Genomic DNA, 24284 nt, shown 5'->3' with positions numbered 1-24284 from the left:
CACACACTGCAGTTTGCTGGAGTCTTTCTCTGGTATTTTCAGTGCCTGCATGATCTGCATTTTACTGGTATTATCTGCTGTTTTTGGTTCCTGACCTATTTCAGACCTTGCCAACACCCTTGAAAGCCACCCATCTCTGTGAAAGTACTCATCATAAGCACACACCCTTTTTCTGTAGCGAGTCATCAGAATAAGGGTTAAAAATGATTTAAATCTTAACATATATTTTATTTAAAATTTGTACAAAATATATTGCTTGGTTTCTTTCAAGAAAATAACAAGTGATAAAAATTCTGTTTTCAAGAAAACCCCATAATACTGATACATAAAATGCAGTTTCTGAATTACATGTTCACCCAGTGAAGTCTCCAAGTGCTTTGTGGCAGAGTGTATCTGTCTCTGGGCCTCGCTATACAGTGCATCCTGGGATTTGTAGTCTCGGCCGTCCTTCAGGAAAATTGGCTTCGCAGTGGCAGAAGACTCGGTTTCGGTGTTATTGTTTTGTTTCTTTACACCAAAGTAATACAGGAGATTTCCAGAAGGGGCAGCAGGTCGTCAGGTCAAGAGCAGTCTTAGTGAGCAAGGGAGCAAAGGGAGGCAGGGAGCTATGTTGCAGTTGATGTAAGGTGTTAGGAGGATAGCAAGGGAGAAAAAGTACAGGTCGAAATAAGGGTTAACAAACACATAGGTTAGACCTTGCTGGAGTGACTTGGTGCATTTGAGAAGTGGTTTGAAAAGCTATGTTCCCTTCATCCTGGCACGGCAGAGCCACCGAGGGGGATGGAGGGGGCACAGCTCTTAAAAGCTCTTTCCAGCAGTATTGAATCAATTCTATCACAAACTGAAACGGGGCTGAGGGCCAAACTCTTCTCTGACGACCTGAAGCCAAATGACCAGTCCTACATGTGAGTCGTACTCTATGTTCAGCAGATGCTGGTGGGAGGCCTGAGGAGAGTGGATGGAGAGCGAGGCAGGGTGGGGGAGGTTCCTTCATTCTCGCTTGCGCAGGTGAATGTACACTATACCGCTAATTAGGCTGAGAGGAAAAGCTATCCAGGCCAAAACAAAGCAGTGGCCGAAGTAGCCCCCGGCCTTCCTGCTGAGATGGAACTCGCTCACGTGAATGGCATAAATGACTGCTCCGGTGAAGACGGCCAGACCTGCAGAACAGGAAATAGAAAATTGATAAGCAAACTGCTCACTGGGGAAAGACATCACCCATAGACTCTGGGTCACCTGGGGGAAATGGTCTGAGCCAGGTTTGGTATGACCCTCCTGGTGCATGCTGGGACTTGGAGTTTTGATTCCTGGTGGGAAATTATACAACCCAAGGAAGCCCTTGGGGTGAAATCAGGGCCAGCCTGGCTGCCCCACCAGGCCTAAGGGCTTCTAAAGTCCAAAAAGTAAAAATGACCTATGGTTCAGGATTTTTGTGTGAGTTCTCGGGATGATTTCCCAAGCTGCACAGCAGACTAAGGGGGTAATCAGCAGTTTTGCGCCAAAGTCCACATTAGGCAAGGCCAGTGGCATAGCGAGGGTGAGAGGCACCTGGGGCAGTGGTGCTCCTCCCCCACCCTTCTCTCTGCTCCCCCCACACACGCGCCTTCCCTGCCCCCCTCCCCCACTGCTGTGCGCCGCTTCCCTTCCCCTGTCCCTCTGTAACTTTCCTGGCGCGAGCAGCAGCTCCCGACCTGCTGTTGCGCATGTGTAAGCTCTCCCTCTGACATCACTTCCTAGGCACAGGTCCAGGAAATGACATCAGAAGACGAGCCAACGCAGGCGCAACAGCAGGTTGGGGGTTGCTGCTCGTGCCAGGAATGTTACAGAGGTACGGGGGAAATGGTGCACACGGCAGTGGAGGGGGGGCAGGGAAGGAGAAGGGGAGGTGCCGAGGACAGGTGCCGTGCCCCTATGAAGATGGCACCCGGTGCGGACTCTTACTATGCCAGTGGGCAAGGCATGTCACCCTCAGAGTGTGAGCCCTTCACTCTGTAAAATTCTGAGCTGTTTAGGTGTGCGCTAGCAGCTTTATAGTTTATTTACTTATAGCCCATCTTTATCAAAGTGGGTCACAAAGTATACCCGTCCCCAGACGACATCCGTGCAGGTACAGACGTGTGCTGTCACTGCTTTTCAAAACCCTGACAAAGTGAAAAGGAGAACATATCCGGGGAAATCCAGACGTCTGGTAACCATAAATATAAATAAATATACATAAGAACATAAGCAGTGCCTCCGCCGGGTCAGACCATAGGTCCATCCTGCCCGGCAGTCCGCTCCCGTGGCGGCCCAAACAGGTCACGACCTGTCTGAATCACCATAAGGGGCTCCCTTGCCACCTTGGTTTCTCATTGAAGTCCTATCTTCCCATCGAAGTCCTAACCCTCCGGTCTTGCACATGACATACCTTTCAGTCATACAACAATATTGCATCATCAAACTTTTCTACATGACATAGACTAACACAGATTGAACATACTATCTCAACGGTCAAACTGTTTGACCATTCTTATGCTGCAAAGTCAAAAGACTTCAAACATAATATCTCCTGAAATAAAATCGTTTTCACCAGCTTTCTGAACTGAAGCAGACTGTTGACATTTCTTGCATCAGCTGGAAGAGCATTCCATAGTATCGCTCCCTGCATTGCTAGCATCGACGACGAGACCTTACTAGCCTCGTATTTTTCACAGATGGAACCTCCAGGCACAATGTGTTCTCAGAACGTAATGACCTCACTGGCTGATGTATTTGAAACAAAGATCTGACCACTAATGGACCATCATCTTTGAGGGCAGTAGATAAGTCTTGCGGCTGTTTTGCATCGATTGCAGGGGAGAGAGGCAGTTCGGAGGGAGACCTGTTAGAAGTAAATTGCAGTCCAAGCATGGGGTTACAAGATTGCGAACAAGGGTTCGGGCTGTGTGCTCGGATAAGGGCAGATTTTGGTGATGTTTTAGAGACAGAGACAGCAGGCTTTGTCAGTCTGTTGGATCTGCATTATTACCAGGGCTGTGGAGTCGGAGTCGAGGAGTCGGAGGAAATTTCGGGTACCTGGAGTCGGAGTCAGAAGTACAAAAAACTGAGGAGTCGGAGTCGGAACATTTATCTACCGACTCCATTTTTGAACTTGGCATACCAATCGCGAGCGATTCTTTCAGCTATAGCACCCACTATATACACAGCACAAATGTTGCGAGCAGCTTCTGCGGCCTTAGAACCTTGATTGAAAGCAAAAAGAAGGTGGTGTCGAAAATGCTCATTTCTCTCAACCTGACATTCCATTTTAACGATCTGAAAATTAACCAGTGCTGTGGAGTCAGAGTCGGAGGAAATTTCGGGTACCTGGAGTCGGAGTCAGAAGTACAAAAAACTGAGGAGTCGGAGTCGGAACATTTATCTATCGACTCCATTTTTGAACTTGGCATACCAATCGCGAGCGATTCTTTCAGCTATAGCACCCACTATATACACAGCACAAATGTTGCGAGCAGCTTCTGCGGCCTTAGAACCTTGATTGAAAACAAAAAGAAGGTGGTGTCGAAAATGCTCATTTCTCTCAACTTGACATTCCATTTTAACAATCTGAAAATTAACCAGTGCTGTGGAGTCGGAGTCTCGGAGTCGGAGTCAGAGGAAATTTTGGGTACCTGGAGTCGGAGTCTGAAGTACAAAAAACTGAGGAGTCGGAGTCGGAACATTTATCTACCGACTCCATTTTTGAACTTGGCATACCAATCACGAGCGATTCTTTCAACTATAGCACCCACTATATACACAGCACAAATGTTGCGAGCAGCTTCTGCGGCCTTAGAACTTTGATTAAAAGCAAAAAGAAGGTGATGTCGAAAATGCTCATTTCTCTCAACTTGACATTCCATTTTAACGATTTGAAAATTAACCAGTGCTGTGGAGTCGGAGTCTCGGAGTCGGAGTCAGAGGAAATTTTGGGTACCTGGAGTCGGAGTCTGAAGTACAAAAAACTGATGAGTCGGAGTCGGAACATTTATCTACCGACTCCATTTTTGAACTTGGCATACCAATCGCGAGCGATTCTTTCAGCTATAGCACCCACTATATACACAGCACAAATGTTGCGAGCAGCTTCTGCGGCCTTAGAACCTTGATTGAAAGCAAAAAGAAGGTGGTGTCGAAAATGCTCATTTCTCTCAACTTGACATTCCATTTTAACGATCTGAAAATTAACCAGTGCTGTGGAGTCAGAGTCGGAGGAAATTTCGGGTACCTGGAGTCGGAGTCGGAGTCAGAAGTACAAAAAACTGAGGAGTCGGAGTCAGAACATTTATCTATCGACTCCATTTTTGAACTTGGCATACCAATCGCGAGCGATTCTTTCAGCTATAGCACCCACTATATACACAGCACAAATGTTGCGAGCAGCTTCTGCGGCCTTAGAACCTTGATTGAAAACAAAAAGAAGGTGGTGTCGAAAATGCTCATTTCTCTCAACTTGACATTCCATTTTAACAATCTGAAAATTAACCAGTGCTGTGGAGTCGGAGTCTCGGAGTCGGAGTCAGAGGAAATTTTGGGTACCTGGAGTCGGAGTCTGAAGTACAAAAAACTGAGGAGTCGGAGTCGGAACATTTATCTACCGACTCCACATTCCTGGTTATTACACCGATTCTTAAACCATTTTTATTTTAATAATTTTTATTTATTTATTTTAATCATTTCTATACCATTTTAACGGTTTACAGAAATGTTACATACATAAAATTTTAAGACAAATTAAACAAATAAAACAAAATAATTCAATTCTTTCAAACAATCAGCAAGCAAAGAAGATCACATACTTAAAGGAACGCATTTACAAATAATTGTGTTTTAAGTAACTTTCTAAATGCTCCCAATTACGTTGGTTGCCTATTTATTGGTGTCAGTGGTGAAGTAAGAGGGGATGAGGGGGCGGTCCACCCTGGGCGCCATGTTAGTGGTGGCGCTGGCACCCCTCCTATTCTCCGCCCCCTCCCCCTGCGTGCCCCTCTTCCCATCCCCCATACCTCTAGTTCAGTGTGTCTCAAACTTTTTTAGCTCCGGCACACTAAATGGAGCAAATGTTTTTCACGGCATATTATAATTGAAATGATAAAATTGCAAAACCAACAAAAAAAATTAAATTAGAGAGTTATTTAAAGTTCTTTAAGCTATGTATGGATAATTGTAACAATGGTGAAACTAAAGTAGATAGAATAGAATTGCTAGTCAGTGTGATGGATGTGCTTGTTTTTGACTGCAAATTAACTCAAAAATGTGGCTTGATAGTCGACATGCATTTCATCATCCACCATCTGCAAGTCGTTCTCTTTTTTTTCAGTTTAATTTCTGTTAGAGCTGAAAATCCCAAGTTTGCAAAAATAAAACGATCCAAACTGTAACAAAGCCTTGATTGCTTTGTTGCTCAATAAAAATAATTTAATTTTCAAGGACCAATCATGTCAAAAAATGATGCTTTTCTGGGTGGTTGTATCCTTTACACACACAAACGCTCGTAATATCAACAGACTCTTGCGTACAGACTCTTGGCATCTATTCTAGCGTGTACTTATGAAGGGAATTTTTTTTTTTTTAGTTCAAACATTCTTTATTCAAGTTTAAGTTTATTTATAATTTGGTATACTGACCATCACAGATATCTGGCCAGTTTACAATATTAAAAAATTAATAAAAACATACAAAAATAGAAATAAAATAAGTCGGGTTGAAGACAAGAAAAGGACAAAGTTTAGACAAGTTGGATACAGCGATATCCACAAAGCATAATCCAGCATACATGAACAGGAAAATTAAACATCTTCATTCACAATATAAGATTGGAAAGTGGCCCACATACATCGTGCAGAACGAAATCGAGGAGCAGAATAAGCATTCTCCCTCTTAAACTTATGAGTCAAACAAACTAAATTCCACCAAGTGGCCACATGTAAATCATGATGTATTTTCAAATTTCTAAGGATCACTTTTATTGCAAGGGCCAACAACATACCAAACAAATGAGATTGACCCTTAGAAAGGGGAGATAACAGTACAGTGCTTCTCCAAAGGACAATGGCCAAAGAAAGCTCCTCAGTGAACGATAAGATGTGAGAAATAATACTCCATACTGATGACCAAAAAGGTTTAAAACTAGAACATTCATAAATCATATGAAGGGAATTTTTAAAACTAAAGTAAAATTCTGGAATCGCTCATGGCACACCCAGAATCTCTTTGGGGCACACCATTGTGCCTTGGCACACAGTTTGAGAGACACTGCTCTACTTGAAGCTGTCGTTCGCGGAAGTCAACAGTATACTCCTCGCGACCCCATCGGCTCTCCCGCTGACACCACTTCCGGGCACCGAGCATAGGAAGTGACGTCAGAAGGAGAACCAACAGGGTCGCAAGTAGCACGTTGACCGCCGCGAACGTCAGCTTCAACAGGGGAAGGGAAGGGGGGACACACACACAGAACATAAGAGATGCCGCTGTTGGGTCAGACCAGTGGTCCATCGCGCCCAGCAGTCCGCTCACGCGGTGGCCCTTTTGGTCAAAGACCAGTGCCCTAACTGAGACTAGCCTTACTAGCATACGACCTTGTTCAGTAGGAACTTGTCTAACTTGGTCTTGAATCCCTGGAGATTGTTTTCCCCTACAATAGCCTCCGGGAGAGCGTTCCAGTTTTCCACCACTCTCTGGGTGAAGAAGAACTTCCTTACGTTTGTACGGAATCTATCCCCTTTCAACTTTAAAGAGTGCCCTCTTGTTCTCCCTACCTTGGAGAGGGTGAACAACCTGTCCTTATCTACTAAGTCTATCCCCTTCAGTATCTTGAATGTTTCGATCATGTCCCCTCTCAATCTCCTCTGTTCTAGGGAGAAGAGGCCCAGTTTCTCTAATCTGTCACCGTACGGCAGCTCCTCCAACCCCTTAACCATCTTAGTTGCTCTTCTCTGGACCCTTTCGAGTATTAATATGTCCTTCTTCATGTACGGCGACCAGTGCTGGATGCAGTACTCCAGGTGAGGGTGCACCATGGCCCAGTACAGCGGCATGATAACCTTCTCCAATCTGTTCGTGATCCCCTTCTTAATCATTCCTAGCATTCTGTTCACCCTTTTTGCCGCCGCTGCACATTGTGTGGACGGCTTCATCGACTTGTCGATCAGAATTCCCAAGTCCCCTTTCTGGGAGGTCTCTCCAAGTACCGCCACGGACATCCTGTACTCTTGACTGAGATTTTTCTTACCGACATGCATTACTTTACATTTATCCACGTTGAATCTCATCTGCCATGTCGATGCCCATTCCTCGAGTCTGGTTATATCATGTTGCAGATCTTCACAATCCCCCTGTGTCTTCACTATTCTGAATAACTTTGTGTCATCCACAAATTTAATCACCTTGCTCATCGTACCTATATCCAGATCGTTTATAAAGATGTTGAAGAGTATGGGTCCAAGCACCGAGTCCTGTGGCACCCCACTGGTGACGCTCTTCCAGTCTGAGTATTGCCCATTCACCCCCACTCTCTGTTTCCTATGTTCCAGCCAGTTTTTAATCCACGTGAATATTTCTCCCTCGATTCCAGGGCTCGCAATTTTCCGAAGTAGTTGTTTATGTGGAACTTTGTCGAACGCCTTCTGAAAGTCCATATATACAATGTCAACTGGGTTACCCTTATCTATCTACCTGTTTACTCCCTCGAAGAAGTGCAGCAAGTTCGTCAAACAAGATCTGCCCTTGCTGAAACCGTGCTGGCTGGTCCTCATCAGACTGTGTCCGTCAAGGTGATCAATGATGCGGTCCTTTATCAGTGCCTCTACCATCATTTTGGGTACCGAGGTCAGACTCCCGGATCTCCCCTCGAACCTTTTTTGAAGATCGGTGTAACATTCGCCACCTTCCAGTCCTCCGGAATCTTTCTCGTTTTGATCAACAGATTGGCTATTAGTTGAAGTAGCTCATCTATGGTCCCTTTTAGTTCCTTGATGACCCTCGGATGGATGCCATCCGGTCCCGGGGATTTATCGCTCTTAAGCCTATCAATCTGTCTGTATACCTCTTCTAGGCTGACCGTCAACCCTGTCAGTTTCCCATTTTCACTTCCAGCATATAACCTGATGGGTATGCTGTGTACATCCTCTTTAGTAAGTACAGATGCAAAAAATGTGTTCAGTCTATCGGCAATTTTTTTGACCTCCTTTAGCGCTCCCTTTATTCCTTGGTCATCCAATGGTCCCACCGCTTCCTTCGCGGGTTGTTTTCCTTTAATATATCGAAAGAATGGCTTGAAATTTTTCGCCTTCATGACTATTCTTTCCTCGTAGTCACTTTTTGCCACTTTACCGCCTTATGGCACCTGCGTTGATGTTGTTTGTGCTGATTCCAGTTTTCATCCATTTTTGATCTTTTCCAGGATCAGGGAAGGAGCCGGGGGGGCACCTCTCACTCTCGCTACGCCACTGATTGGCATATTCAATTTAAGATTTTGATATTGATTTAAAAAAAAAAAAAAAAATTCTTCATGAACAACAACTCCTTTGTTTAGCCTGCAACCTTAATAGTCATGTGCCAGGGCATCCTTTATGTTCAAGTAATCAGGCGTCCCGTGATGTTCCGGATTTTAAACAAATAAGACTTGAGATGTACAGAGACTCCATTTTGATGGTTGTGGGACCTCGGTTATGGAACACACTCCCAAAAGATTTAAGCTTGATAGAATGTCTTGAGTATTTTTAGAAAATCTTTAAAAATGTATCTGTTTTCTCAGGCATTTTGATGAGATTAAAATGTTTTAGATATGAAGCACTGAATTAGTATTTATAAATGTTTTGAGAATTTTATGTTTAAATATATTTATTGATTTTCAAATCATATAATCAAGAATACCTTGTACAGAAAGCAAATTAGCAATTCTAGATAAAGCAAGAAACATTCCAATAACATTAAATCATATATTAACTAAAATGCTCAAGTCCTCTAAATTGGATCCAAGATTTCTTATAAAATAAAGCCAAAATTAAAGAATTGAACTTAATGTACACTCTTTCATAAAGTTAGCTGGAAGGCTGATTGCTGGGATTAACCTATAGTCATAGAGCTTATGATTTTTCTACCTCCAATCGGGAGAGCGCTAAAAAAGAAGTCAACTGATTAGGCTCAAAGAAAACATATTTAACTGATCGGTGATGGACTATACATTTACAAGGGTGTCGCAAATAAAAAGTAGCACCCAAAGATATAACACCTGGCTTCAACAAAAGAAATTCACGACGACGCCTTTGCGTCTCTCGTGATAAATCAGGAAATACCTGGACTTTACAACCCATAAATTCTTTCTGTCTATTTTTAAAGAACAGTTTTAACAACCATACTTTATCAATAGAGAGAGCTACTGTTATAATCAAAGTACTCGGTTCTACAACCTCTTTATCTGATTTTTCCAATAACTCTGATACATCCAATAGTCCTTGATCCGACGGCTTTTTTGGTAATTTAGTCTTATTAGGTAAATAATAGACTCGTGATAAAGGAGGTAATGAATCTTCTGAGGCCCCCAAAACTTCAAGAAAATATCTTTTAAACATTTCTCTAGGAGGTGTCAGTGGAAGCTTAGGAAAATTAATGATTCTTAAGTTATTGTATCTAGAGTTATTTTCTAAGTTCTCCATTTTTCTTCTAAGATTGATATTATCTTTCATTAAAGATTCCTGTAATTGTTTGGATGATTTAATGTCCTGTTCAAGCTTTTGAACCGAGAAATTAGAGGCAGTCATATCCTTTTTCAAATCTTTAAGTTCAGTAGAATGTTGAGATAATTTCCCCTCAATTAACTGAAGTTTGGGACTTATGGTCTTCACTAGTCCGGCCATAAGATCCCATAGTGAGTCCAGAGTTACTTCTGAGGGTTTTTCCAAAGAAAATACAGGTAAAGAAATGTCATAGTGCTCACCGTCCAGTTGAATAACTTTACGCTGTCCCTGAAGGTTAACTCGCCTCTCAGATGATTCCCCCTCAGCTTCTTCAAAGGAGCTCATATCCATAAGAGCTCCTGTCAGCAGGCTCTGTGATGGACTACTTGCCTCAGGGGAAGACAAGACCCCGACCTCCGGGGTTACCTTACCCCTTGGAGAGCTGCTTAGCTGAGGTTGCGGGGGCGGCGCCCTAACGTCGGGGCTCAACGATGTCTCCAATCCCGGAGGAATCTCCACGTCCTCACTGACGCCGCTACTCCTCTGCGGGCCTCCCTCCGACGCCGAAAAAATACCCTGCATCCGCCTGATGAGTTCCCCGATGTCTCCAGCCGCGGGGGTGGCCGTGGGCCGCGAGGCACCAGCGGTGCTACGGCCCCTCCGTTTAGGCATCTGGTAAGTAATTGAACCGCTTACAAATTGTTTGAAAATTGTTGAAGGAAAATCCTCAGAGCGGCATCTCAGCGCGTCCAGCCCGACGCCATCTTGGATAAGTCCATGTTTTGAGAATTTTTATATATTAGTGTTAATATATTTGGTGTATATATGTTGTACACCGCTTAGATATGTAGATTTGCGGTATATAAGGAGAAATTTTTTAAATTAAATTAAAAACACTGATTCTCTTTGTGACCCTGGGCAAATCACTTAACTCTTCCTTGCCCCAAGTACAAAAAAAACCCCACCTTAAGATTGTGAGCCTGCTAGAGACAGAGAAAATACCCGCATGCCATAAATGTAAACTGTTTTGGCTGTTCCGCAGACAACTGATAATGGCAACAAGGAAACCACAGGCAGATCAGGCCAAACAAATCCTGACTGATTTTCTTTGACTGGGTGACCAAAGAAGTAAATCAAGAATGTGTGTTAGATGTAGTGTAGTTGCGTTTCAACAAAGCCCTGGATAACCGTTCCTCATAGGAGCTGATAAATAAACCCAGCAGCCTGCAATGGAACCCGAGGTGATGAACTTGATTGTCAACTGACAGTCAACCAGTTTCTAGAGGGTGGTGGTTAATGGAATTTGCTCAGAAGAAAGGTGTGTAGCAGGGTACCTCAAGGAGGTACCTTAGGGTAATCATGTCTGATAATCTCAAGGTTAGGAAAACAGAGTAATATGGGGGGGGGGGGGAAGAGAATGAAGCCAGAAGGATGCTCGGCTGCAAAGAGAGAAGCATAGCCATCACAAAAAGATGAGGTGATGAGAACAGTTTACAGATTACCAGATTTTTCTACAGAGAAACCCAGACACATGGCCCCGCCTCCAGCCCTACCCCATTCTGCCTCCAGTCCTGTCCCCCCAAAGCCTCGTCTTTATTTTCCGACCTCTGGGATGCGCGGATGTGTGTGATGTCATCCACGCATGCTCAGAGGCCCTCCTGACGCAGCTGGGAGGTTGGGGCTTTCCAAAACCTGGACAAACTACCGGGTTTTGGAAAGTCCGTCCATTAAGTCCTCTAAAAAAAAAAAAAGGACATGTCTGGGTAACCCTAGTTTACAGATCACTGGCAAGGCCTCATTTGTAATATCGTGTTCATGTTTGGAGGCCAGAGCTGGTCCAAAGAACAGAGGCTGAAATGGAATGGGATCTGCAGCAGAAAATCTACGAGATCCTAACTATGTAGCCCTGGATGAAAAGAAAGAGAAAGAATGATACAATCGTTTAGATCCTTGAAAAGTTTTAATCCCCAAAATAACTCTTTTTCCATAAGAGAGGATGTTGGAGAACTATGGGTCAAGGTGTTTAGCTGCAACATCGGGAATTTTTCCCTCTAACTGGAATGTCTCCTCCTGAGGAGACGGCAGAGACAAAAATTACCAGAATGGCAGTTACAGCATCAAACATTACTAGGCGACGAGAAGGACCGATTTAGTCTTTAATTGCTGTGTTACCCTGGCAAACAGCGACTTACTGGCAAAGATCTGGAAGATGCCGGTGGCGTAGAAGAGCCCCCCGTGCTTCATGGTGTAGAGCTGACACATGAAAAGGATGAAGGAGAAGCTGGAGAAGAGGATAGCCAGAACCATGAGAGCCTGTACGGCATGGAACCATTCTGCAAAAAAACATGAGAAAGAGATTGTGAGGCATGAAAGATACCCAAAGAGCACGGGTCCATCCTCCTGCTAGAATCCATATGCCCCACCCCCTTAAATGCACAGAAAAGGGCCCGGGCAGTGGAAGAGTGAGGGGTAAAATTTGGCACGGGCACAGAGGATCCTCGGCAGTGGGGGAGTGAGGGGTAAAGCCTGAGAAGGCTACAGAGGTTATTCAGCTGTTAGGCAGTGAATATTTTCAGCAGTGGGGGTTGTTGAGAGAGAATCGCCAGAGCCCAACAAGTGCCTGTGATGGTACAGGAGGAATTAAAAGGATCTAGAGCTGGTGGTTATCTGCCTTTCTCTCTTTCTCTGCATAGCCGCTATATAGCCAGCAGAGAGCGCTAGACTTCCACATATCCAATACTGTCGCTTTTGTGAAGGGAATGGAGGGGAATTATTGTACTATCGTTTGATGTACCCCAGCACCTCCCCCCCATCAATAGTGCCACACTTAGTGCCTCGGAGATCTGCTGCAGAGGTCCATGTGTGATCCTGACTGCGATCAGAAATGCACTACCTCCTTTTTTCTATCTGCTCTCCCTTTGTTTTCTCTGTTCTGAGGCCCCTCATCACCCCCCCCCCCTTCTATCTTTCAGTGTAACATTTACCTTCTCTGTTTGGACCTGCAATCTCATCTTCCTTCCCCCTACCACCAGCTCTGACCAGGAGAAAATGATAAAGGGGAGCCCTTCTCCCAGGAACATTACCATTTTCAGACACCGAAGAGCAGAGCCAGGCCTCTGTTTTGTTGTCAAAGAGGCAATCATACCAGAGGTTCACCGTCTCCTCATTTGGAAACACCCACCATGACTAGAAAGACATAAGAAAACAGCAGATCAAGACTAGAGGCTCAGTTACCTGTTTCTCCATTTTGTCTGAAAGAACAGTGCGTTCTCTTTTGAAAGAGTACGCAAGGTGTTCGAATGAGTGTACGCTCTTTCTGAATGAGCACGCACTCAACGATGTTGCTCCCAGGATAACAAAATGGGGGGGAAGAACCCAAATGTTCCCTGAAACAACATGATGTGAAAACTGTCCAGCTGTACCCCTTTTATTTGTTACACAATAGTACCACCCTTGACTTGCTCCTTGTTAGATCATTTGCGCTATAAAGCAGAGAGAGGGTCTTCCATTAATATCCACCCTGCTTCAGGCAAGTACTTCCTCCCCCTTCAAGTATTTAACCTTCCCTCTCAGGCCACTTTCTATAGCTGTCTTATTTTACACAAATGGGAATGAGCATGAAACGTTTTGCTGAAGCCTTGTGGCACTGCATTATCCACCTGGAGAGGGTTTGTGGCTTGTGTTTGTTGGAACATCTTCCAAGCTCGAGCATAGATTCTTTCAAGACCATCGTAAAACATGGTATCGAGTAGAGGCATCCAAGAAGATGTTTTGTGTCTCAAGACTTTGAATGGTAGGGGATGAAGAGCTATGCATTTCCTTAGTGCTGGTGTGGAATTTCTTATTAGCCAACCCAGACGCTGATAATTACCTTGTCAAGCGTAGCCACGAAGAGAATGATGAGAATGATGATGTGAAAGGCCGTCACGCCAAAGAGCAGGAGACTCATTGTCCAGTCAGCTGAAGAGAAAGCACAGCAAGAAAGCAGATCAGACATGGAACTGCTCAATCGCTAACCACGCAACAAGTCGGTCAACTTATGCAGCCGGCCAAAATGTCTTCCAGCATCTTGGACTCCTAATCTCACAGCCAACAAATTTGACATCGGATGAGTTGTTAATGTTAACCCAACCAACTAATTCATCAATCAAGCATTAATCAGTTACCCAACTACTCTGTATCACCCACGAGCCTTCTGTTCAGGCAACTCGCTTGTCAACAGAGACGGGCTGTCATTCTCCAATAATGCGCAAAAAGGGCATCAAAATGCAGCACTCAGCGCAAATTCAATAACGGCATCTGGGCGCCAGTGAAATACTGACATAAGTTGGCATTTACATGCTAACAGTGAGGTTGGCCTGCTTACACCATTTCAGTACATACTAGGGGGTGAAACAGGTTGTTCAAAGGATTTCTCTGTCAATTTTGTACAACAATTACCCAGAGAGACGGGTGTATAATCCACAACAATAATTTTGCTAAAAGGTACTGAGGTTTAACTTAAAAACCAGGAACAAGAAGAAAGTACAGCATTTATACAAGAGAAAAAAGGAACAGCAGCAGTAGCATAGCCGGACCCAGTATTTTGGATGGGCCCTTCCACATCACCATTATCCCCCGCCAGAGATAGTTTTAAAAAATAAAAAATCAGTTTATTTTACACCCATCCAATATCTCTTCACTCTCTATGGCATCTTCCTTCCTATCTCTCAACTCTATCCCTCCCCAGTATACGTTTCACATGTTCCTGGCACCTGCTGACCCCCTGAAGGCTTCCCTCTACCGTGTTCCACCCTTGCTGACATCACTTCCTGTTTCCTGTCTGGCAGGACGCAGCAGAGGGAAGCCTTCAGGGTCTGACGCTGGCAGTGAAAATGAAGTGTTGCCAGGGACGCATGAAAAATATACCGGGAGGGGATGAGGTTGAGAGAGAGGAGGGCAGATGCCAGGAAACTGTGGAGGAGAGATGGGGAGGGCAGAGTGGTGTCTCTGCCACCCAGGCCCACCCATAGCTACACCACTGACCAGCATAAGGAGAACTAGGCTGGCCATGGGTGGAGAACGGGTGTGGAAGAACATAAGAATTGCCATACTGGGCTAGACCAAAGGTCCATCAAGCCCAGTATCCTGTTTCCAACATTGGCTTGCCCAGGTCCCAAGTACCTAGCTAGATCCCAAGTAATAAAACAGTTTTTATGCTACTTATCCTAAGAATAAGCAGTGGATTTCCCCAAACCATCTCAATAATGGCCTATGGACTTCTCTTTTAGGAGATTAACCAAACCTTTTTTTTTTTTAAACCTTGCTATGCTAATCACTCTCACCACATTCTCCGGCAATGAATTCCAGAGCTTAATTACCCATTGAATGGAGAAATATTGTCTCTGGTTTGTTTGAAATCTACTGCTTAGTAGCTTCGTCCAATGCCCCCTAGTCCTAGTATTTTTGGAAAGAGTAAACAAGCGATTCACGTCTACCCTTTCCGCTCCACTCAATATTTTGTAGACCTCTATCAAATCACTCCTGGAGAGTGTACATTAATTAACGTGCAGTTAGCCCTGGGGTCTTTTACCACCTAACTAGGAGACACTAAAGGGGAAAGATAGGCGGCGGCAAGATCCACATAAAGTGATATTTTGTAAAGAGCCCTCTGTGTGGTGCGCCCTTTGCAGAATACAAGCTTAGCATGGATCTCATGCCCAACTATGGGTGCAGCACTTACGCTTGTTGAAACCTGGTATGCAACTAATGGTGGTCGGGTGCGTAGGCGACCCTATTGTGCAACACTGTGCCTAATTTCTAGGAACGCCCCTGATCCGTCCATGCCACGCCCCCTTTTGAGTTTTGCGCTATTCATTTTAAGCACACGGTTCATAGAGCAAAGCGCAGGGCTTATCTTTGCGTAAACTGAAATGAGGGCCAATTAACACCAATGATTATTAAAGGCTCACGAATTAGTTGGCACCCGGATCCGGGAGCCACACCCAAATTATGGCAAATGATATAGAATCAGGGGTGAAAATGAAGTGTCCCCATGCCAACTGCAGCCTAATTAGCGCAATCTTATTGGCAAGTTTTACGCACAGCCTGCAACAGACGGCGCTGGACGAGTTCCCTGTAGTTGCTGCGCTATATTTGCGGCCATTGCACATTCATTTCCGGGGTTACGCAGTGGAAACTGCAAAATCTAACGCACTTTAGTAAAAGGACCCCCATAGTGTTAAGCATTCAGCCGGTGGTTTAGTCTAGTGTTCCTTTCCCCCACCGAGAATCATATTCTACCCTGGTCCCTACGCTATCATCATCAGACGAGGAAGTTCGCCATTTTTTCACTTTGCCAAGCTGGTCGCCTTCTCCTCTCCTTCCAGCCGTTCCTCTCTCTCACATACAACCAGGCTCTAAGAGTAGAGAGTTTTGTATGTATTTTTTTAATAAATTAGATGTCGCATGACTGCAGTACTATTTTGGAAGGCCAAAAGTCCCAGAGTATGGCCAAAGGTTTCTTTTTAGTCTCAGTCTCTCTTCATCCTTAAACCACAGCCCCCATAAATACAGCCTCTGCTAAGACACCGCACAAAAATTCCTGTGTCTCTTTTGGTGTTTAATGGAAACCAGATGAGGAAGGTCACGTGCTCGCTCGTCTCTCCCTCCCTCTCACCATTTCCTCTGTCTGTCGCCCACACCTCAGTCTCCCAACTGGTTTCATGGGAAGGCAACTGGGGGGGAGGGGCTGTAGGGCTTCAGCCCCTCAAGGTTACCCTCTGAGAAGCCATCGATCTCGCTAGCATGGGAGGCATTTGGCACTATTAACTGTTGCCAGCACTGTGCTCCCTATCCTGCAGGATGTCCTCATTAGGCTCACATGTTTGTACACCCCCCCCCCTCAGACCACCCACAGTCTCTGCAAATGCCATGTCTCTAACTGCCCCACCCTCCCTAACCACCCCTAATGTATTCACATTTCTCACTGTATCCACCTCTGCCTAGACCAACTACCTCTTGTTCACAAACCTCCATGTTTTTATTGATTAGGGTTTGAAGAAATTCACCCAAAGAGGTGTACCGCAAGAATAAGAACATAAGAGCTGCCATATTGGGAAAAACATAAGGTCCATCAAACCCAGTATCATGTTTCCAACAATGGCCAACCCAGGTCCCAAGCACCTAGATGGATCCCAAGTAGCAAAACAGATTCTATGCTGCTTATCCTAGGAATAAGCAGTGGATTCCCCCAAGCTTATGGACTTCTCTTTTAGGAAATGATCCAAACCTTTTTTAAACCTTGCTAAGCTAACTGATTTTACCACATTCTACGGCAACGAATTTCAGAGTTTAATTACACCGGCTTGTTTGAAATCTCCTACTTAGTAGCTTCATCGCATGCCCCCTAGCCCTAGTATTTTTGGAAAGGGTGAACAAGCAATTCACATCTACCCTTTCCACTCCACTCAGTATTTTATAGACCTCTATCATATCCCCTCTGAGCCAAGTTGAAGAGCCCTAGCCGCTTTAGTCTCATCTCATAGGGAAGTTGTACCATCTCTTTTATCATTTTTGTTACCCTTTGTACCTTTTCTAATTCCGCTGGGTGTACAAAATAGGCAACAACAGTAAAAATATTCAAACAAAAAGGACAAAGCAAGCTGGATTCAGCAAATGGCCCTCAAAACTCAGCACCAAAACAGAAATCAGTGCTGGATGGTATTTAATAACGAGCATTCTGAGAGTGGTGCCCTAGTGCTTCACGTCAGGATCTGTGCTCAGCTATAGGCACGAGTGAATCCAATGCCCCAGGTACAAAACTTACATTGTCATCCCACTAGGGACAAAGACAGGTACTGTACCTGTATACAATGGCGTAGTAAGGGGGGATGGGAGAAGCGGACCACCCTGAGCGCCATTGTGTTGGGGGCGCCGGCACCTCTTTGCCCCCCACGCCACACTTGTGCCCTCCCTTCCCCCCACCCCATACTTCTTTAAATCTTCACAAGCAGCTTCTCTGGCATGGCTCCCCTCTGAAATCACCTCTGGATCACGGGGCCAGGAAGTGATGTCAGAGGGAAAGCCAACGCCAGCACGAGTAGCAGTCCAGAGAAGCTGCCCACACTGGCGAAGATTTAAAGAGGTACAGGGAGTAGGGTTACCAGATTTTCCATTTGGAAAATCCAGACTCCCCCCCCTAGACCCGCCCCTAGGCCTGCCCAGTTCCACTCATCCCTGCCCCATTACGCCCCAGTCCCGTCCTAGCCCCGCTGCCTGCTCCTGTTGGGCAGGAACGCATCTGTGCAGGCGCGGATGTGACATGATGATGTCACATGCAAGTGTGTGTGCGTGTGATGTCATCGCGTGGCATTCGCCGATGCGATCCTGCCCGACAGTGATTTGTTCCAAGCTTTTCAAAACCGGCGAAAATGCCGGATTTTTAAAAGCCGTCCAGACCCCGGACATGTCCTCAAATGGAGGACATGTTCGGAAAAATCCGGATCTCTGGTAACTCTAACAGGGAGAGCGCTAGTGTGGCATGGGGAACGTCACTGCCCCCTACCCTCGCTATGCCACCGCCTGTATATAATGTGTATGGTGCTGCATACTCCCAGTAGCGCTATTGAAATGAATCATAGTAGAAGTAGGATCCGCACTGTTCTTTAATATGCACATTTTAAGGAAACGCCCATAATCAGACCATGTCCCTCCAACAACCAGGCTCCCTTTGCATATCCATGCAGAAAGACACTAGTCTATAAACAGACATGTACGTGTGTTTTCATGTGGAACTGCCATCTCGGTGCCTTGTATCCATTAGCAGCACCTAACATTTGGCACTATTTAGAGTTCCCCCTTGTATGTCGCAGCGTCTGATTGCGATCCAGTGTAGGTGATCAATGGGCTCGTGACTGTGATGAGTGTGGGTCTGTGCTCATGCATGCCTGTTACACATATGTTGGAGTCTGTGACTGATTTGAGGGGGGGATCTAGGTGACGGGGTGTTTTGTGTAGATGTGAATTGCTTGTTCACTCTTTCCAAAAAAAAACAAACACTAGGACTAGGAGACATGCGATGAAGCTACTACGTAGTAGATTTCAAACAAGCCCGAGAAAATATTTCTTCACACGAAGTGTAATTAAACTCTGGAATTCGTTGCCAAAGAATGTGGTAAATCAGCTTAGCAGGGTTTAAAAAAGAGTTTGGCTACTTTCCTAAAAGAAAGTCCATAGGCTATTCCACTGCTTATTCCTAGGATAAGCAGCATAGAATCTGTTTTACTACTTGGGATCTAGCTAGATACTTGGGACCTGGGTTGGCCACTGTTGGAAACAGGATACTGGGCTTGATGGACCTTCGGTCTGTCCCAGTACGGCAGCTCTTATGTGTCCATGTGTGATTGTGAAACAGAGAGCCTATGCGTGTATATGAGGGGAGGTGTTTGGGTCTGGATGGAGTGTGTGCCTCTAGGGCTGGGCTGTCTTTTGAAACAAGTGTCGTCTGCCGGGAATACCGCAACCTCTTTTCACCCTCTGCCTCTTCTTTAAAACTGTACCAACTACACAGTTTGCAAACTATGCTACCGGTGTGAACTGTTGAACATGCACACCCTTTCGGGAAGGCGTGCATGCTATGCACAACAAGGGTGCGCTGTTGATGACATTCGTTTGAAAAATGAGAAATTTGCAAACGAAAATGACACAAACATGATCTGGGTGCCCATCTCTAGTGAGGGGTCGTGTGTGTCTATTTGTGACTGATATATTGGGGGGGGTGTCTGTGATATACAATAGAAGTGTGTGCCTCCATGTGATGGGGGGCAGTGTGGCGATGCATCGGTGTCTTGGTGACATTCAGATGAAGGGTGGCTGTGACTCTAATGGCAGCTGGCTGTGTTTGTGTGATTATGTGTATGGCTGATTGATGGGTGTGTGCAATTATAATTTTCTCTGTGTGTGACACAGATGGACATGCGTGGCTGTGTGACACTAATGTGGATGTGACACTAGGAAGGGTGTGTGGACTGATAAGTGGGTGTGTGAAACTGGGATTGGGTGTATGTGACCCACTTGGATGGGGGGCAGGGGCATGAGACTGTGTTGAGTGTGTATCTGTGTGTGTGATTGTGAGGAACAATGAGTGTCTATGTGATTGTTGGGGGGTGTTATGTCTGTGTGAAACTGTGATGTGGATGTGGGTGTAGACATAAGTGTGTGTGTGTGTGAGAGAGAGACACTGGGATGGGTGTATGTGACACATTAATGTGAATGTGTGTGTGTGTGAGAGAGAGAGAGAGAGAGAGAGAGACACTGGGATGGGTGTATGTGACACATGAATGTGTGTGTGAGAGAGAGAGACACTGGGATGGGTGTATGTGACACATGAATGTGTGTGTGAGAGAGAGAGACACTGGGATGGGTGTATGTGACACATGAATGTGTGTGTGTGTGAGAGAGAGAGAGACACTGGGATGGGTGTATGTGACATATGAATTGTGTGTATGTGTGTGTGTGTGAGAGAGAGAAAGACACTGGGATGGGTGTATGTGATACATGAATATGTGTGTGAGAGAGAGACACTGGGATAGGTGTATGTGACACATGAGTGTGTGTGTGTGAGAGAGAGAGACACTGGGATGGGTGTATGTGACACATGAATGTGTGTGTGTGTGAGAGAGAAACACTGGGATGGGTGTATGTGACACATGAATGTGTGTGTGTGTGAGAGAGAGAGAGACACTGGGATGGGTGTATGTGACACATGAATGTGTGTGTGAGAGAGAGAGACACTGGGAAGGGTGTATGTGACACATGAATGTGTGTGTGTGAGAGAGAGAGACACTGGGATGGGTGTATGTGACACATGAATGAATGTGTGTGTGTGAGAGAGAGAGACATTGGGATGGGTGTATGTGACACAAGAATGTGTGTGTGTGTGAGAGAGAGAGAGAGAGACACTGGGATGGGTGTGTGTGACACATGAATGTGTGTGTGTGTGTGTGAGAGAGAGAGAGACACTGGGATGGGTGTATGTGACATGAATTGTGTGTGTGTGTGAGAGAGAGAGAAAGATACTGGGATGGGTGTATGTGATACATGAATGTGTGTGTGAGAGAGAGAGACACTGGGATAGGTGTATGTGACACATGAATGTGTGTGTGAGAGAGAGAGACACTGGGATGGGTGTATGTGACACATGAATGTGTGTGTGTGAGAGAGAGAGAGACACTGGGATGTGTGTATGTGACACATGAATGTGTGTGTGAGAGAGAGAGACACTGGGATGGGTGTATGTGACACATGGATGTGTGTGAGAGAGACAGACACTGGGATGGGTGTATGTGACACATGAATGTGTGTGAAAGAGAGAGAGACACTGGGATGGGTGTATGTGACACATGAATGTGTGTGTGAGAGAGAGAGAGACACTGGGATGGGTGTATGTGACACACGAATGTGTGTGTGAGAGAGAGAGACACTGGGATGGGTGTATGTGACATATGAATGTGTGTGTGAGAGAGAGAGACACTGGGATGGGTGTATGTGACACATGGATGTGTGTGTGTGTGAGAGAGAGAGACACTGGGATGGGTGTATGTGACACGAATGAATGTGTGTGTGTGAGAGAGAGACATTGGGATGGGTGTATGTGACACAAGAATGTGTGTGTGAGAGAGAGAGAGAGAGAGACTGGGATGGGTGTATGTGACACATGAATGTGTGTGTGTGAGAGAGAGAGACACTGGGATGGGTGTATGTGACACATGAATGTGGGTGTATGAGGGAGGATGAGTGTCTATATGCGATTGTTGGGGTGTGTTATGTCTACGTGACTATGGTGGTGTGTATGTGTGTTAATATTGGGGTGGGTTAGGTCTAGGTGACTAGTGGAGAGCTATCTGTGAATCTTATTAGGTGTCTGTGACTGAGATGGATGTTTACATCTGTGTTGGATGGATGGATAGATGTGAGTGCATGTTGCCTATGTGTTGGAGTGTGTGACTAGCGGTAGGCATTGACAATAACAGCAGAGTGTTTGCATCTCTGTGTGACTGTGATGCTCGCTTGTGAGTGTGAGAGGGTGTTTCTGGGTGAGTATGATAGTGTGTAAGAGAAGGGGAGGCACTATATATGACTGTGATGGAGAGTGTGTGTCTGTGTGTGTGACTATGACAGGGTGTGTCACTCTGTACATCTAGTCTGTCTGTGTGTCAGGGCAGCGGAAGACCCAGAAAAACGCCTTCTTTAAAACAGTACCAACCAACCAACAGCCCCACCCCACACCCACATTCCCTCTGCAGCAGGTTACAACCCCCAAAAAAGTTGCAAAGCTGTGGTAAGAAGGGAAGAGGGATGGGAGGGGGCATCTAGAGCTCCCTCCATCCTAAAGCACTCCAAACCTCCCTGCCCTACTGCATCACCCCAACAATAACAAAATCCTGCTAAGTTTATGGAAAGTTGTTTTAAAATGACAAAACAATTAGCTTTTCTTCCTATCTGCATGCCTTCCCAAAGCCCCCAATTTTCAAATGCAGAAAAACTGCCTCCCCCCCCCCCCCGAGCACCCTTTATGAAGCACTCACTGTCAGGCTGGGGCCAGCATAGGGCAGCAAGGCAGTAGCACTGGGCGTCTCGTCTCCCTCCCTCTCTCTAGCCTTCTGTGCCGGGCTCCCTTCCCTTCTGCCTCATATAGAAACCGGTCCGTCCTCCCCTCCCTCCACCTTTCACTGCCATGTGATGGGAGGAGCAGGGGTTCATTTGGCAGCAATAGGAGCTCCTCCTCAATCTCTGAAAAATGGGGTGAGGGATAGGACCCCACCCCAGGTGGAGCAGAACTCTTTGCACCCCCCTTTCACCACCAGCCCCAGCCATTACTGCCCAAGAAGAGGCTGAGAAACTTCCCAAATCTCTCTCTCTCTCCTCTCCGCCCCTTCTTTCTCTCCTCTTTTCTCTACCTCCTTTGTGGCTTAGTTTATTTTTTTACCCACAACTTTTCTCTCCACCCCCAATAGTGCATTAAGTGCTTTCCAATAAACATACTTTCTCTTTCCTTGGGCTCTTCCTCCTCGTTTCTTCTTGCTCTTTCCAAGAGGACAGATGTGCACTGTTCTGTACAACAGCTGGCTGGCAGTGGGCTAGGAGGAGACGGCTGCTGTGTGTTTTAGGAGGGGGAGAGTGTAGAGGGCACCACTGCCATGTGGGAAGGAGCACGCCTGTCCCACAGATAGGGGGAGGGGGCGCCGGGATGAAACCGGATCCCCAGGTAGGCAGAGACTTGGCAGAACTGGGGAAATCATGCCGCAGCAGCTCACAGGACCAGTTCCTGCAAATTGAGAGAAAAACCCAGGGGCATTGGAGAGGAAACAATAGAAGAGGTGGCAAGTTTAGCAGTGTGAGCTTCCCTCCTCGGCAGTGCCTGGTGGAACTCCTGCAGTGTGAGCTTCCCTCCTCGGTAGTGCCCTAGTGGAACTCCTGCAGTGTGAGCCTCCCTCCTCAGCAGTGCCCTAGTGGAACTCCTGCAGTGTGAGCTCCCCTCCTCGGCAGTGCCCTGGTGGAACTCCTGCAGTGTGAGCTTCCCTCCTCAGCAGTGCCCTAGTGGAACTCCTGCAGTGTGAGCCTCCCTCCTCAGCAGTGCCCTGGTTGAACTCCTGCCGTGTGAGCTTCCCTCCTCGGCAGTGCCCTGGTGGAACTCATGCAATGTGAGCTTCCCTCCTCGGCAGTGCCCTGGTGGAACTCATGCAATGTGAGCTTCCCTCCTCGGCAGTGCCCTAGTGGAACTCCTGTAGTGTGAGCCTCCCTCCTCAGCAGTGCCCTGGTGGAACTCCTGCCGTGTGAGCTTCCCTCACCGGCAGTGCCCTGGTGGAAATCCAGCAACGTGAGCCTCCCTCCTCAGCAGTGCCCTGGTGGAATTCCTCCTCCCAGCAGTGCCATGTCCCAGTGCCAGATGGGACTTCTGTGGTGTGAGCTTTCTCCCTGTATAGTACCCTAGGTGTCCTGTCTGTTTTAGAAGGAAAACTCTACGGGTAATGACACTTTTGCCTTCATGTCTGACTGCATCTCTGCAAAGTCAGTGAGTGTATCATCTCTTCCTGAGAGGAAATTAAACAGGAAGCAACTCTGGCATCTTAAGAAGCCATCCTCACTATTTTCAGCGGCATTACAGATACAGTCCTGTCCTGTGCATCTGGATCCAGTTGGTAGCCTTAAGCAAAGTGGAAAGCATAACTTTTGCCAGTGTGAATTTCTGGACGCGTTTTGTTATGGGTAAATGTGACAAAAACAAGCCCTTCCCTGCACCCCTTATATAAGGTATCAGAAGGAGACATTTGTTGAAGAATGAGAGGCTCAGAGACATAGGGTTGTCATAGAGGAAACATGAGACAGAGGAAGGGCCCCTAGAACAGATGCAAGCTTTCAGCCTTAAGTCCCAACTTGTACTCAGATTTCAGGCCAGTAATCTGCCTCCTGCCCACAAGTCATATTAAATCTTGTTGAGGGGGGTGCATGTGGGCCTCACGCACACCCCCACAAATAATGAGAGCAGTTTGCTGAAGTCTTGCAGGTAAAAATATTCATTGAGTAAGACGTGTCTCTCGAGGCCAATGG

The 24284-nt window shown here is 46.0% G+C and overlaps 1 protein-coding gene across 2 annotated transcripts; it reads right to left on the bottom strand.

Annotated features, from left to right (window-relative positions):
• Nucleotides 1-213: 213 nt before the first annotated feature.
• On the bottom strand, nt 214-22856 carry EMP3 (epithelial membrane protein 3). Of its 2 annotated transcripts, none has more exons than XM_033959817.1 (5): nt 22719-22856; nt 13567-13655; nt 12779-12881; nt 11888-12028; nt 214-1160 (listed from the first exon to the last, which is right to left on the bottom strand). In XM_033959817.1, the coding sequence occupies exons 2-5, from the start codon at nt 13642-13644 to the stop codon at nt 991-993; spliced, it is 492 nt and encodes a 163-aa protein (XP_033815708.1). In that variant the 5' UTR covers nt 13645-13655; nt 22719-22856; the 3' UTR covers nt 214-990. The 2 variants fall into 2 exon arrangements, with proteins under 2 accessions (XP_033815708.1, XP_033815707.1); XM_033959816.1 differs by lacking the exon at nt 22719-22856 and adding an exon at nt 22262-22394.
• Nucleotides 22857-24284: the final 1428 nt, after the last annotated feature.

The sequence above is a fragment of the Geotrypetes seraphini genome, chromosome 10 (genome assembly GCF_902459505.1).
Source record: "Geotrypetes seraphini chromosome 10, aGeoSer1.1, whole genome shotgun sequence".
Classification (NCBI taxonomy): Eukaryota; Metazoa; Chordata; class Amphibia; order Gymnophiona; family Dermophiidae; genus Geotrypetes; species Geotrypetes seraphini.
Note: the sequence above shows the minus strand (reverse complement) of the source record. Positions and strands in the feature narration are given on the sequence as shown.

What these genes read in the sequence shown, in the direction of transcription:
- EMP3 (XM_033959817.1), bottom strand. Translation starts at nt 13,644, where the DNA reads ATGAGTCTCCTGCTCTTTGGCGTGACGGCCTTTCACATCATCATTCTC. An exon ending in TCGTGGCTACGCTTGACAAG is followed by an intron (nt 12,882 to 13,566) that starts GTAATTATCAGC and finishes ATGTCTTTCTAG; the next exon opens with TCATGGTGGGTGTTTCCAAA. An exon ending in CTCTTCGGTGTCTGAAAATG is followed by an intron (nt 12,029 to 12,778) that starts GTAATGTTCCTG and finishes GTTTTTTTGCAG; the next exon opens with AATGGTTCCATGCCGTACAG.